Raw genomic sequence first — 14,482 nt, forward strand, 5'->3', positions numbered from 1 at the left:
TCCTCTCTCTTCTCTTCATAGTCCAGAAGAATATTTTTCAGTTACATTCCACAACATACCAGTTTGCTTTTATTACTTAATGTGCTTTTGAACAGCACTGCCACTGCATACAAAAACTCTGTGCATGCTTCCATACCCAAATACAACTTGTATACAAGTTATCAAAACCTGTTAGTATACAGGTTTTTTTATGATACTTCTCCACGATTACAACATTTCTCTTTCTGCTCTATGTATGTATTTGCATGTGGTCTTGCTTGTTCCTTCTACTTGATAAAAGTCTGCCTTGGAGAAGTATTGGAAGGGGTTATTGATACCAACTTTATTAGCTACAGCAAGTATGGTAACTACAGAATCTTAATATCCTGTTTAAAAAAAGGGAAAAAAGTGTTCAGGCTTTAACAGTTTAATTGAAGTATTTTAAGGTGAATTATTTGGATGCATACTGTCAAATAGGTTTGTCATAATGCATAGTCTGGTAAATGCATTCACCTTTGACACTGTTCAGTTGGAGGAGTTGCTAAATTGATCTCTAAAAAGAATTTAATTTTCTCTTTAAAACTCTTCAAATCTATTTATTTCTAGAATACAATTGTAGAGGCTTCTATCCAATTGCCTGCTTCCCTTTTCACCCAAAAACAAAAAAGAGAAATCAGGCCAGCAGATGAGTCTGTCTACAAGCTTCAGCTTATCGCATTTCGCAATGGAAAGCTTTTTCCAGCCACAGGAAATTCAACAAATCTGGCTGATGATGGGAAGCGACGTACAGTTGTAACACCAGTTATTCTCACCAAGATAGGTTCGTTTTTTATTACTACATTTTTATGATCTTTAAAAATACAGAAGTTGTTTTGACTTCCATGTTTCAAGTAGCATCTATCTAAGAGGTTATGTAGTATCTAACATGCTATATGTTGAGAAATTTAAATGTTGGGAAATTTATGTGCAAATACATTTATTTTGTAACAGATGGTTTAAACCTAGCCAGTCACCACATTCCTATAAATGTGACACTGCGGCGTATTGCACATGGAGCAGATGCTGTTGCAGCTCAGTGGGACTTTGATCTACTGAATGGACAAGGGGGATGGAAGTCTGATGGATGTCGCATTCTTCTGTCTGATGAAAATATTACTACCATTCAGTGCTATTCCCTCAGCAACTATGCAGTTTTAATGGTATGATGCTTAGAATTACTAATGTCTTTTTCTGAAACTTTAAAATATTGCAGACACAGCTCTGTTTTTGTTCTTGCATTAAAGAAAGCATGCATTTCCACATTCCTTTTCACGGAAAACTAGACTTCAGGAATAAATCTTCAGTTGTTGCTTCTATTGATATAAATGCTGGTGTGATGTTTAAGTGGAAAACTATTAAAGTGCAATTAATTGCTGAGTAGATTAGAAAGAGAAGAATTTTCTAATGAAAAGCACTATATTGTAGGAAGTCATTCTAATGAACTATTTAATCAGATGTGCTTTTATGAACTTTTGTCTAATATTAACAGTTTGAAATAAAGAGCAGGTAACAGTGAAAACTTTTTCTGTGTTAAACTTGTTAGTTTTTGTATATTGATAGGAGTATTTTCCATGGTGTATGTGTTTTTGTTTTTTTTCCTGTGGTCTAAAATCAGATGTAGCTATTTTATCTTAAATTAGCTAGTCGTTCACTGCTATGCAAGTTTGTTATTAGAAGAAATTCTAGTTACTGTCAAAACTAAAATATTTTTGAAGTATTACTCGAAAGTTGTATTTGAACTCTATTTTTACCAATAAAATGGCTAACCAGCTCTAATAGCTAGAGGTAAAAGGGAGGGAGGCTGGCACCTCTTTTAGGTGATCTTCAGTTATGCAGTAGTATTTCTTCTTTGTTCCCAGAGGTCTTTGCTTCACAACTTAGCAGACAGCATCTGTTCTTCCTTTAAAAATAGGTGTATGTGTGTTTACGTACCCACATGTGTGCTCTCGCACAATAGAATGAGAAACTTTTCTTTTACAGACAGTGACTGTTACAGAGTTCATCAGCTACCGCAACAGATACTAACTAATAAAATACAATATGTAAAAATGGGAGACCAGTAGGAAGCTGGGTGAAATATAAAAAAAGTGTTAGGAACTACTGTTGACTTTCTAACTATAAATTCGGTATGAATTTTGTTCTATTTAATGTGCTGCTGTTGAATTAAATATGTATATTTTTATGTAATCATACTTGGAAGAAAGAGGATTTGTTTTTGAGTAGTGCATGAGAAGTCACTATTTTTGTTATTTTGCAGCTTAAGTTTTCATACATTTTCCTCTTAAGAGAATTAAATACCACAAAGCTAAACAGAAATAAACAAATTTAAGATTTGGCATGATGCCATAGCATAAGCTTTTAAAAAGAGCTCAAGGGGAACAACTTCTCACTTTTACTCTGAAGGTACTGTTTTGAACTACTTCAAACCATTACAATCCGGTAGTTGAATATTGTTTTCTTTGATTTTTTTCTTTAACATATAATCCTTCCTTTGAATGTAACAGTGTTCTTTAAAACTGAATTATACTTCATATGTGTGTAATATATATGTAAAAAGAGATTATACTTTATGTTGGTCACGTTTCTGCCATCTGGAGGAAGAAAAATGAAAGGCATAATCTGCTGTTGTGCATGACTATTGCTAAATTAACAAGTAATAAGATTATGTCAATGTCTTATTTTGAAGAGCATACAGGAAACTTAATCAGAAATCAAAAAAGTAGAGGAAGGGGCAGCTTTCTTCCTTCTCTCTGCTGCTAGTGGTTCTCATTTTATGCTTGCTCAGAATTGGTATTCCTTAAATATTTAGCTACTTCCCAAAACGCAGGCCATAGAGCCTGGAGAGGAAGAGGTCAGTGGAACTTAACTGTTAGATGTTCCATCACATATATACACCACACTGAGAAACCTTCGGCTCCATAAAAAAGCATAATTGTAGCTGCTGAAGGTTTTGATAGTGCCAGTATACATAGCAAATGAAACAACAATAACAAAAAAAAGCCGCAATAGCATATTTCAGACCGTTATGACGATCTATAAATAAAGTCTGAATTCTGATCCCAGATTCCTGGTAAGTTTTCTGTGGATCACTTTAAGTTTGGCTTTTAATCCAACACTTAAAGTTAACATGAAATACATGAAGAGTAGTGGCAACAGGGACCAGAATGCGGTATTGCATCATCCTGGCTACATTACTGTTGACATAATCGAAGTTGTTTCACTCTCCTGTCTGCTTTCACTGTTTGTCTACAGACTGCATATGTCTGTGGAAGAAAACAGTTTGTAATGTACTGCTCTGTCTTTATACACTTCAGAATGTAAAGTCTTCTCTGAAAAAGAAACCCATAACTGAGTACCCAGTTTTCCAATCTAGTGATTTGGGAAGATGCAGCTATTTATTTATTTAGTAATCTCATTAATCTCTGTTTAATAATAGAAGAGATACTAGGAGGCTCATCTGAAATCTCATTATGATAGACCTGTAGTGGGGGGGGGGGGGACCCTCAGTGCTGCTAGTTGACTATAAATGCCCCAAATGTTTTAAATGTCATTTCTACTGCCATTTTATTGTCAGTCTTCTAAAATAAATTACTAGTTAGGATCCATTTAGATTAAAAATAAGATTATGAACTCCTCTCACTCCTTTTAGGAGGTCCAATTACAAATGTCAATTCAGTCGGTAAGAATCTTTCCACTGACTTCAGTGGTATCAAGCTCTTTGCTAGCTAAGCTAGGCATGCTTAATTTTCTCATACTTCTTAGAAGATTATTATAAATCTAATGATTTTGGTAGATCTTGTTTTCTAAATTTACTCCAATGCATATGTTTCATCTTGTTACCTGTCTCAAGCCTGGAAGCACCAGCTGGAATTCTCACACTGCTTCTGTTGTCCACCCTGCGGACAACATAACGCTAGTTGTGTGACAGCACCTTCACTCATGCTTCTAAAACCAGTGGGTTCCTAGGCATCTCTAGTTTGATGTTTTTTAACCAGGCCATGGATACTGTTAAGATCATACAACACTGGCTGCCTTGTCTGAGTGAGGTGTAATATGGTCTTTCTCAAAGTGTTTTTCCCAGGTGCTCAAGAGAACCCCAAATACATAAGGATCAAATGAACACAATCTAATTAAGTTGATTTGAAAAGAGGTTGGTGAGTCAGTTAGGAATAACAAATTTGCGTTCTGATAAAAGAGCAATTGAAGGAGTGAAGACACTGCTGACTCTAATTTAATGTAAGCCTCAATTCAAGAGCTTTTCTCCTGTCTATGAAGTCAGATTACCCATTTTAATCTAAAATCACTAAGCGATTTTTCTCAAAACAAACTGAAGCTTCCTCCCTAGTGTTCCACTGTTCTTTATAAGCACTAATTTTGTTCTCCTTCATCCCAGTGCATATTTGAACTTTACAACTCTAGAGGTTTAGAAGTGAGAGATCAGTTTCTCTATATAATTTTTCAGAATCAGGACAAGACTTAGTTCAGTAAGATCAGTGGAAAAACTTTTTAAATTTCTTTTATTTTGTGCTGAGAGGGTCTAATGTTTTTTCAGAGTTCATTACCGTTAAGGAAACAGTACCCTAGTAAATTGCTGTCGCTTGAGCTGGAACCCATCTGGCCATATCCAAACAAAATTATCTTTATTCGTTGCTATTCTTGTTAGTAAATGTAAATAACTCTCCTTAGACGCTATTTGAAATATTACTATGCTTTAACACTATACGGCTCCATTTTATACTTGAGTAATATTTGGACTGATGGATTTGCAAAACTTGAGTGATATTTAAAAAGCTGTTAAAATCTGTTTATCTACTGTTTATGCCAGTCACACAGTTATCATAGAATCTAACAGTTATCATAGAATAACTTATGCTGTAAAGAACCTCTAGAGGTAATTCAGTCCAATCCCCTGCTCAAAGTTGGGTCAACTTCAAAGTTGAATCATGTTGCTCCAGGTCACATTCAGCCAAGCTCTGAGTATCTCCAAGGATGGAGATTCCACAACTTCTCTGGGAAACCTGGGTCCAGTATTTGACTGCTCTTGTTACCAGAATTTTTTTCTGTATATATAATCAAAATTTCCCATGCTGCCAGTTATGTCCATGGTCTCTCATTCTTTCACTGTGCATCTCCAAGAAGAATCTGTAGTCCTTTTTTCGCTGCTTTCTATCCAGTGTAGTGTCCTGCCTGTATTGTTGCATTGGGTTGTTCCATCACAGATGCAGAACTTTACATCTTCCTTTGTGGAATTTCATGATGTTTTATCAGCTCATTTCCCTAGCTCATCAAGATCCTGCTGAATATCTTCCAGTCTCCGCCCCATTTAGTATCATCTGCAAACTTGGTGAGGCTACGTTCTGTTCCATTCTCTAGGTTGCTTCAGATGATGTTTATCATCATCATCGAGAGACATAAATGTTCTACATACTATGTTTATGTTAAATGTATCTTAAGAATAAAACTGCGTCATCTCTAAAGGCAGCTAATTTGTTTGCATATTTAGACATATATCAAGTTCTGTAAAATGCGTGACTGCGTTTATAACATTCAGCCAGAATAACAGGTATTTGTGGAACAAAGCTCAGTACTTCAAATAATAAATAATTTGGGGGAGGAGGAGGGGATTTTATCTAGAACGTTCCTGTTATTTATTTTGTTTCCTCTCCCATTCCCACCCATAAAGTAAGCAGATGAAATGGACTAATGTGACATTGTTTTTGTTGACAGGACTTGACAGGAGCTGAATTATATACCCAGCCAGCTGATCTTCTGCATCCAGTAATTTATGCCACTGCCATGGTTTTGCTAATGTGTCTGTTGATGATCATAGTCAGCTATATATATCATCACAGGTATGAATCAGAACTGCTGGAGCCTTACCTAATGCAGACATTTGGTTACATTCATTCATTCATTGTGCTTAGAACTACCTTTTCTTCCTGATAGGAACGTGCTATAGCAATCTGCATCTATAATCTGCAAACTAAGTTAAGTAATTAGCTTTTTCATCTATTCTTGACTGAAAATTTTGCTCTTAAAAGCATATATCTCTTTACTTCACTCTTCCTTCGTGATGAAGGACATCCCTTTGAAGAATAAAAGTGAAATTGAACACACCGTTCAGCCTTTTAAATCTCTGTTGATGTCAGTGAAAACTGGAAGCTAAAATCTTAGAATCAGGCAAATAACTGTATAAAGCTAGCTAATAGGAGGGTGTTTTTAATTTCTTGGGATGAAGACCAAAGATTACGTTTGATTACAAAGTAGAGGTAGTCAAACAATCATTAACAGTAATTACATCTTATTTAACATGTGTGTATCTTGCTAGCTTCTGAAAGACAGCAAAACAGCTGTGGTTTATGTTGTCTGATTTCATTTTTCTTCTTTTAACAGTGTGATCAGGATCAGTGTAAAAAGCTGGCATATGCTAGTTAACCTGAGCTTTCATATTTTCCTGACATGCGTAATGTTTATTGGAGGCATAACTCAGACCAGGAATGTCAGCATTTGCCAAGCAGTAAGTAAATGCAACAACACAAGAAAATAGGTTACAGTTATTTCCAAAAGTCAATGTTTAAATCTTGAATTCTTAACTCTAATTTATTTGGCAGGCAAAGCTAATCTAAGATTTTGTGTATGTATGAAGATCTGCAGTTCTGAGCTTTTTATATACTGTAACTGTGAATATTTTGGAATTGTACTTAAGCTCACTTGAAAGAAGTAGTTCTTCATACCCAAATATCTATATATTCCCCTTCCCTCCCCCATCCCACACATTGAACAGTAGTACTCTGTAGGCGTTATAATCTGAATGTAAAATTCAGGCTAAAAATCGATTATTTTTTTTCTTTTTTAATTCTCAGAGTTTTTCATGTATTTTCATCCAGCCATGAAGATAGTCAGTTCTTTATTTGAAAATTGGAAAAATACTTTGAGTGCAACATATTTTTTCCCCCCAACAAAAATGCTATCACAAAACAAGTTTCATGTGGTAGTTTTATTTTTAAGACCAATTTATTGCAAAACTGTTTTAAGAAGCTATTTGTGGCATTACAGACCATGTGAAAATGAATTCCAACAAGTACAAAAATATTAAATATGTTCTTACTCACTTAGTATAGCTTAAAGGGAAGAAGTGACAAGTATTTCAAGTCAAAGACCTGTGTTTTTTCTAAACAAAAATCACTAGCTTTTTTGTGACTTCTTTTATAACAACTTGTTCATATGAGATTGGGCTGTGTCTAATGCAGCTCTAGTGTTTTAGTGTAATAGCAGTTGCTACTTTTGAATAATGTCGATGAGAATTTTCTTTTAATATTTTCTTCTTTTCTTCCAGTGACTCCTAAAAGTTTCTAATCCCCCTACCCTTGCTTTCCATAACACTTTTTGTTTGAGTTTACGGTTATAAGGTTGACAATTCAAAGTTTTGCAATAAAACACTTCTCAGATGTTTTCCCTAGGATAGAGAGCTCTGATGATGTATATCTACTGATTTTGTGCGCGCGCGCATGTGTATGTATATATATATTTATGGAGATGGGGAAATAATTTGACAAAACTGTAATATTTTTCTTGATTAAACAGAGGCAGTAATCCTCCAAGAGAAATTCTGTGACTTGGATGGATATATCTTTTGGTGGCTGTTGCTTTTAAGAGTTGTGCTTTACCTAGCGATTGAAATTTGCAGAAAAATATCTCCAGTCGTCTAACAAAGTGAGGTGTCCCCTCTTCCATGTACGCATGTGCAGTCATTTAAGAGATATATGAAACATACTTTCTTGCTGTGTCTTCCTCTCAGTGTTTGCTTTTAATTAAGGAAATACAGGAAACATTTTTTTTTTCTTCAACAAAACCCAAGGAACTTCTGTTTATAAAATAGTGCAGACTAAAATGCAGAAGGATCTGTCAGACTACCATTTGCTTATGAGACAGACTTTGACTTAGTGCTTGGGCTGGTTAAGTGCCCCAGTATGGTGTGGTGTTGGTATTATGTTGAAATCACTGATGGGCTTCTCAGCTGTCTACGTTTTGGCTCATAGTATGTTGTTTGGTCAGCATATTCTTAACTTGCAATTCCCTCACTTTTGGATTTAAATATTGATCTACAACTTAAGACATTTTAAAGCTAAAATCTGTTTTTCATAAAATAAAGTTTCCTGAAGCGCATGTTTGATCTGGGATCTTTAGAATGTTGTATTGCACAGCAAGAGTCTTCTGGATTACTGTGTTTCTCTTCTGCCAGTAGCAGCTACAGCATGTAGCTTTTCCTCAACTAACATGAAGATGTCTTCATGTAACACACTTTACTTTTTTAAAAACTATGGTGGCTTATTATTTAGAACAGTCATACTGAAATGAGAGGGATTATTTTCTTTTCTGAAACTATGAGCCTTCAGAAATTCAGTTTTCTATGCAAGTCATTTGTTTTATGATTTTTTTTGTAACTCAGCAAAATGGAAATGTTTGGGGTTTTCATTGTTGGGTTTTGTTTTGGTTTTTTTAAGGTTGGGATAATTCTCCATTATTCCACTCTTGCCACAGTATTGTGGCTGGGCGTGACCTCTCGTAATATTTACAAGCAGGTAACTAAAAAAGCAAAAAGATGTCAAGATCCTGATGAGCCACCTCCTCCGCCCAGACCAATGCTAAGGTGAGTCTCTTTCCGTAACTCTTTAATTTCCCAGATTGCTGTGCCCATATTCTGACTGGAAAGTATAACAGTACTGCTCTGTAGCAATTGCTTTTCATACATAGATTTCTTTCAAGTTCATGAAGTCTGTTTTGGTTTTTTTTGTTGTGTTTGTTTTGGTTTGGGCATTTTTGATCCTCAGCGTTATGTTAATGAGGATGTGCTGAAGAGTGGTTGGTCTCAGCATGTTACTGTTCTAATGCTATATTCCTGGTTTGTAAATTAAGAAATGGACAGTGTTTCAGTGTCACCACTGGGGCTTTGGTTAGGATTATAGATAGCAATACTTCCCTTTAAATTATCATAGGTGAAACAATGTGGAGAACTGTTTTAACACAGAAATAACAAGCATTATAATAAAGTTTAACAGATTTTTCAAAAGACTCTTTACAATTAACTGGAAAAATACCAGCCATTATCAAAGAGAAAACAGTATTTTCTGTAAAGTATTTCTCTTATAATTTTTGTTTCTAAAATCACTGAAATGAGGAGAACTAATTATATGTGAATCCCTCCTCCATGTGGAATATTTTAAATAGTAAACTGTAACAGATTTTGTTCATATATTCTACTTCAGGTAGTAATTAAAACCTGCTAAGCTGGAATTCTCCACAAGGTGGCAGAAGCTGATTAACTTTGATTAGTGATACAGGTAAACATTTTAAAAACTTGTTTCTGAAGTACAGAGGCAAAATCAGAAGTGCTTTTCTTAATGCCATAAGTAAACTTTTGCAACATTATGAACAAGAGTGCAGAAACATTAAATGAGTTAGGTTAATACTTAACCAGTTAAGTGCTCCCTTTGCTTCTTTTTAACTTTTTTTTTTTCCTTTTAAGAGAAGGTAAATCTGCGCAGTGTAGGATATTATGTCCATCCCCAACTGTGTGCCTTTCAGCAGTGTTCTGAGTAGCCTTTTCAATATCTGTTTTTTGATTTCTCCCTCATCCCCCCCCCCTTTACTATCTATAATAGAGTTCTTACTTTAGAAAAAAAATTACCAGCCTCGTAGGCTTAGCTCTGAGTGAACATAAACATGCACATACCATTTCAGATCTGAGCATCTCATTGGTGAAAATGGCAGTAGCTCCTTGAAGAAGTAAAAGGATAGAGAAAGTATACGTCGTATTTCCTAAAAATACTCTCTCGATGTCTAAATTCTTGCAGATCAGGGACTTCCTCTGTCAGATGTGTGATGTTTTTGCACGTAACAGCCACGGAATGATTTCTCTTTTTTTCCCATTTAATTGCCTATTAAACATATACTCAAAGTTTAAAAAAAAAAAAAGAAGAAAGAAAGAAAAATCTGTCTACTATGGCCACAATCAATGAGTTCTAAGCAAAAGTTTCTTGTTTTGGAGCTTGTCACCTACTATTTTGAGATCCCTGATTTCTTGAACAGAAAGAGATAAAACAACTAATTCACTATTTGCCTCCATGCTGTCTATATAACCCCCCCCCCCCCCCCCCCCGCCATGTGCCTGTTCAGACTTAAAAAGGAAAGGGTCCTTTGGAAAGGACAAAAGCTGATGGATGGATATAGATATATATTTTTCCCCTCACTTGCTAGTCACGCTTCCTTTCCCTTCAGCACAGATGAGCTTTATTCTTTATTTTGGGAAATTCACTGCGTGTAAGATAATTTTGTCGATCGTGGTCTCCATTCTGTGTGTTTAGGTGACTGTTACAGGTCGTGAGCAAGACGGAAAATGACAGACTTTGAAAATTGATTTGGTTTTCCACAGAGAGCCACTGTAGGGAGTAGAGGGGAGATTTGATGTGGCTCACGCTAGCCAGTGTTGAGAAGATACTTCAACACTTGCGCTGGTTGGAATTTCTTAACTGTGAAGACCTTTATGCCAAGTATACTGCATTGACATGCCAGGCAAGAGGGTGTGAAAATAACTGAGGTACCTAAGTGTCAATCACAAGAATGGAATGGAGTTTCTTAGTCATGCAGAAATAGTGTTTTGTTCAGCAAATACTGGGTGAACATACTCTTTAAAAACACAGAATTTCACTATTAAAATTTTTTTTCTTGTCACCATCTTGATACCTCTTGTTTGTACCTGTCATTTGAATCTCTCTCTCTCTCTCTCTCTCTCTCTCTCTCTCTCTCTCTCTCTCTCTCTCTCTAGCTCATGTAAAAGTTCTAGCTTTTGCAGCATTCTGCATCCAAATCCTAATATTACTGCATCTTCTAGCATACTTTTTTTTTTCCAAGATATTATTCTGTTCATAGAGCTCCTAGCCATGATAGTTTTGGTTTGTAATTTGACCTCTTAGGAATTGCTGAAGTTCTACACTTAGCAACACACATGCTTTTTTCTGCGTTGGTATTTGATATCTTGGCATGATTAAAGACCAACTGTAAACATGTTCCTTCAGTAAAAGAAACTGAACTATGGCTGCAAGTTGTTTTGCTTCCACCCCCCCATCCTCCCCTCCACCCATAATAATTTGCTTTATATAGAGCCAGCTTCAACTAGCTGTTCAAGTTTGATTGGTGTTGCATCTTTGAGGCAGTAATTTAGTAACCTGTAGTGAAAGATATGTAGAGTTAGAGCTCTGTTTAAAAGATCTGTTTCATTTGGCCCATCACCTGGTAGCTGCATGATGAGGTGGAATAAACCAATGACGGAACTTGATCCTTGTAAGATTCAGCAGCTAGGTAAGATTTAGTGTACCTGTGCTTCCAATAAAGATTTAAACTATTTTAGACTGCTGTTTTGTCTCTCAAGTGAGACAGCAGTAACTTATGGTGAGTTGTCTGAAATGAGGTGGAAAGGCCTGTAGGAATAGATGTCTCTTGTATACACTGTTGACAAAATAAACTGCTCATCCATATGTCACAACAGTAGTTTCAGCTGAGTGTGCTGATCTGAATTTAGACTGATTTAACATAAGATGGAGGACAGAGTGCTGTTGATTTACATGATCATCAGCAATTATTGATTGCCACTAACAAATTCAACATGAGTTCACAGAAATTAGAATGAAAGGTTAGATCCTCTACAGATATATGCCCTGCCCTCATCCCTGTGGAGGCATAAAGTCTTCATTAACGCTACCACAGGGAAGCAGGATATATATGCACTACATGATTAACGTCCTTGGAAAATAACTAGAGATCTTGCGTGTGGTCTTCCGTAAATAGCATCCATACTGTAAGACAAGTTCATCTTTGGAAGCGAGAAAGGTCCCGTTTATTTTTCTTCTAAGTTTCCATAATCTCTTCTAGTAGTTTATAACTTTTGACTTCTGGCTTTTGCTTCCTTCTAACTGTGTATAACTTGTGTATTTTGTGCCTTGGAGGGAGGTGAGCAGCTGTGAGAGGATGCTGGGTTACATTCGGGGCGGGGGGGGAACCTATAGTGGCAAAGACTTGGAAAAATTGGTTTCACTGGAGCCCAGACCTGATTCAGCTTATTTTTTTCTTGAAGAACTTCTCTATCTCTAGAATCCTGGAAAACTCTCTTTTCCCTCATGGTGACCGAACAAAATCTCTTTCTAGTAAGCAGCCGCTAATATCCTGGCCTTGCTTTTTAGGTTTTACCTGATTGGTGGAGGAATCCCTATCATAGTTTGTGGAATAACAGCAGCAGCAAACATCCGAAATTATGGCAGCAGACCTAATGCCCCATAGTAAGTACTGTATAACTGAGAGCTCTGTAATAAGATTTTATAGCTTTAGTTTTTATAGTTTTATCAGTTACAATTGTGGGGGGGAAAAAAAGTTGAATTGTGATTCTTCTAGATAACATGTTATTCAGCCAAGATCATTTCAAAGTACATTATGAACTGATAAAGCATGAGTGACTTGCAAGAAGGCATGCATTTTGATTTTTTTTTCTTTTCTTTTCTTGTATTCCCTCCAGTTGCTGGATGACTTGGGAGCCTAGCTTAGGAGCATTTTATGGACCAGCTAGCTTTATAATTTTCATAAACTGCATGTATTTTCTTAGCATATTCATACAACTGAAACGACATCCTGAGCGCAAATATGAACTTAAGGAACCAGTTGAGGAGCAGCAGCGTCTGGCGACCAATGAACATGGGGACCTGGCTCACCAAGATTCATTGTCGGTGTCACTAGTTTCCACATCTGCTTTGGAGAATGAGCACAGTTTTCAAGCCCAGCTCCTGGGAGTGGGCCTAACCTTGCTTTTGTATGTTGCTCTGTGGATCTTTGGAGCCCTGTCCGTTTCCCTGTATTATCCCATGGACCTGATTTTTAGCTGTTTTTTTGGGGCAACATGCTTAAGCCTTAGTGCCTTTCTTATGGTGCATCATTGTGTTAATAGGGAAGATGTCAGACACGCTTGGATAACAACTTGCTGCCCTGGAAGGAGTACGTATTCAGTGCAAGTAAATGTTCAGCCCTCCAGTTCCAGCGGAACCAATGGAGAGGCCCCTAAATGTACCAACAGTAGTGCAGAATCTTCTTGTACAAATAAAAGTGCATCAAGCCTAAAAAATTCTTCTCAAGGTTGTAAACTAACTAATATACAAGCTGCAGCAGCTCAGTGCCACCCCACTTCTCTACCACTGAACACAGGTCCTCAACTTGATAACAGTCTCACTGAGCATTCAGTGGATAATGATATCAAAATGCATGTAGCGCCATTAGAGGTGCAGTTTCGGACAAATGGGCACCCAAGTCGGCATCATAAAAACAGAAGCAAAGGACATCGTGCTAGCAGGCTTGCAGTATTGAGGGAATATTCCTATGATGTTCCCACGAGTGTGGAAGGAAGTGTGCAAAATGGCTTACCTAAAAGTCGGCAAAGCAACAGCGAAGGGCATTCAAGGAGCCGAAGAGCCTATTTAGCATATAGAGAACGTCAGTATAACCAGTCCCAACAAGATAGCAGTGATGCTTGCAGTACACTTCCAAAAAGCGGCAGAAATACTGAAAAAACACTAGCTACTAACAACAAAAAAGATATTCCGAGGAAACCAATAGTGGTTGAACTTGAAAACCAGCAAAAATCTTACGGCTTAAATTTAGCCATTCAGAATGGACCACTTAAAAGCAGTGGACAGGATGGACCCTTGCTCACTGCAGACAGTACTGGTAATATTAGAACTGGGTTATGGAAACATGAAACTACTGTGTAGCGTTATAATTATGGGACAAATCCATATGAACTGTGATTACACATTCCTTAAAGCTATTAACACTTTTAAAGACTGTTTACAAACTCTAGGTACTTAATGCAGGGAGGGTACAAAGATACCTATCATTTAAAAGACTGTGTACATTATATCTTTGCTGTTCTTACAGAAATGAACTTCTGGTATTTTGTGAAATTTTTTTGAAGCATCAGACTTTTTGAGTGATGCAGAGCATAACTTTGTACATTTTTATTTTTTACCTGTAACCCTGCAGATGTGTCCACAACACATTTCAAATTTGTATTTAAATGTATAATAAATAGTACTTTCTCCAGCAGCCCAATGTTGTACTGTTTTTTATTAAAGATTATTGCACTTAATGTCATCTTGATTTTACTGTTTCAATGCCTGAAATATTTCAATGCCTGAAAATTGTGATAGCTTTAGTTGCTAAAGAAAATACTTAGAGTGTGAAATGGACAATGTGAATAGCTGAATTGTATTAGTCCTAGAATTTGACTGAAATGAGTCTACCTTTTAAACAGATTTTTAGATTACAGGCAACTCGGTTACACCAAAAATACCTGTTTTGTAGCTGCCTACATAAGTTATATTTTCAGCATCTGTGGTTTATTTTAATGCATACTTAAACAGAGTTT

At 36.4% G+C, this 14,482-nt stretch overlaps 1 protein-coding gene across 3 annotated transcripts in view; it reads left to right on the forward strand.

The window, feature by feature from the left end:
- ADGRA3 (adhesion G protein-coupled receptor A3) overlaps positions 1-14,160 on the forward strand; it is a 61,974-nt gene extending 47,814 nt beyond the window's left edge. For all 3 annotated transcript variants that reach the window (XM_064511355.1, XM_064511356.1, XM_064511357.1), the window contains exons 13-19: positions 586-799; positions 970-1,178; positions 5,746-5,870; positions 6,412-6,535; positions 8,523-8,668; positions 12,255-12,350; positions 12,584-14,160. In XM_064511355.1, the coding sequence (XP_064367425.1) occupies positions 586-799; positions 970-1,178; positions 5,746-5,870; positions 6,412-6,535; positions 8,523-8,668; positions 12,255-12,350; positions 12,584-13,826 (2,157 nt within the window). In that variant the 3' untranslated portion in view covers positions 13,827-14,160. The remainder of the gene's footprint in view (positions 1-585; positions 800-969; positions 1,179-5,745; positions 5,871-6,411; positions 6,536-8,522; positions 8,669-12,254; positions 12,351-12,583) is intronic.
- Positions 14,161-14,482: the final 322 nt, after the last annotated feature.

This window comes from Dromaius novaehollandiae, chromosome 4, assembly GCF_036370855.1.
Source record: "Dromaius novaehollandiae isolate bDroNov1 chromosome 4, bDroNov1.hap1, whole genome shotgun sequence".
Classification (NCBI taxonomy): domain Eukaryota; kingdom Metazoa; phylum Chordata; class Aves; order Casuariiformes; family Dromaiidae; genus Dromaius; species Dromaius novaehollandiae.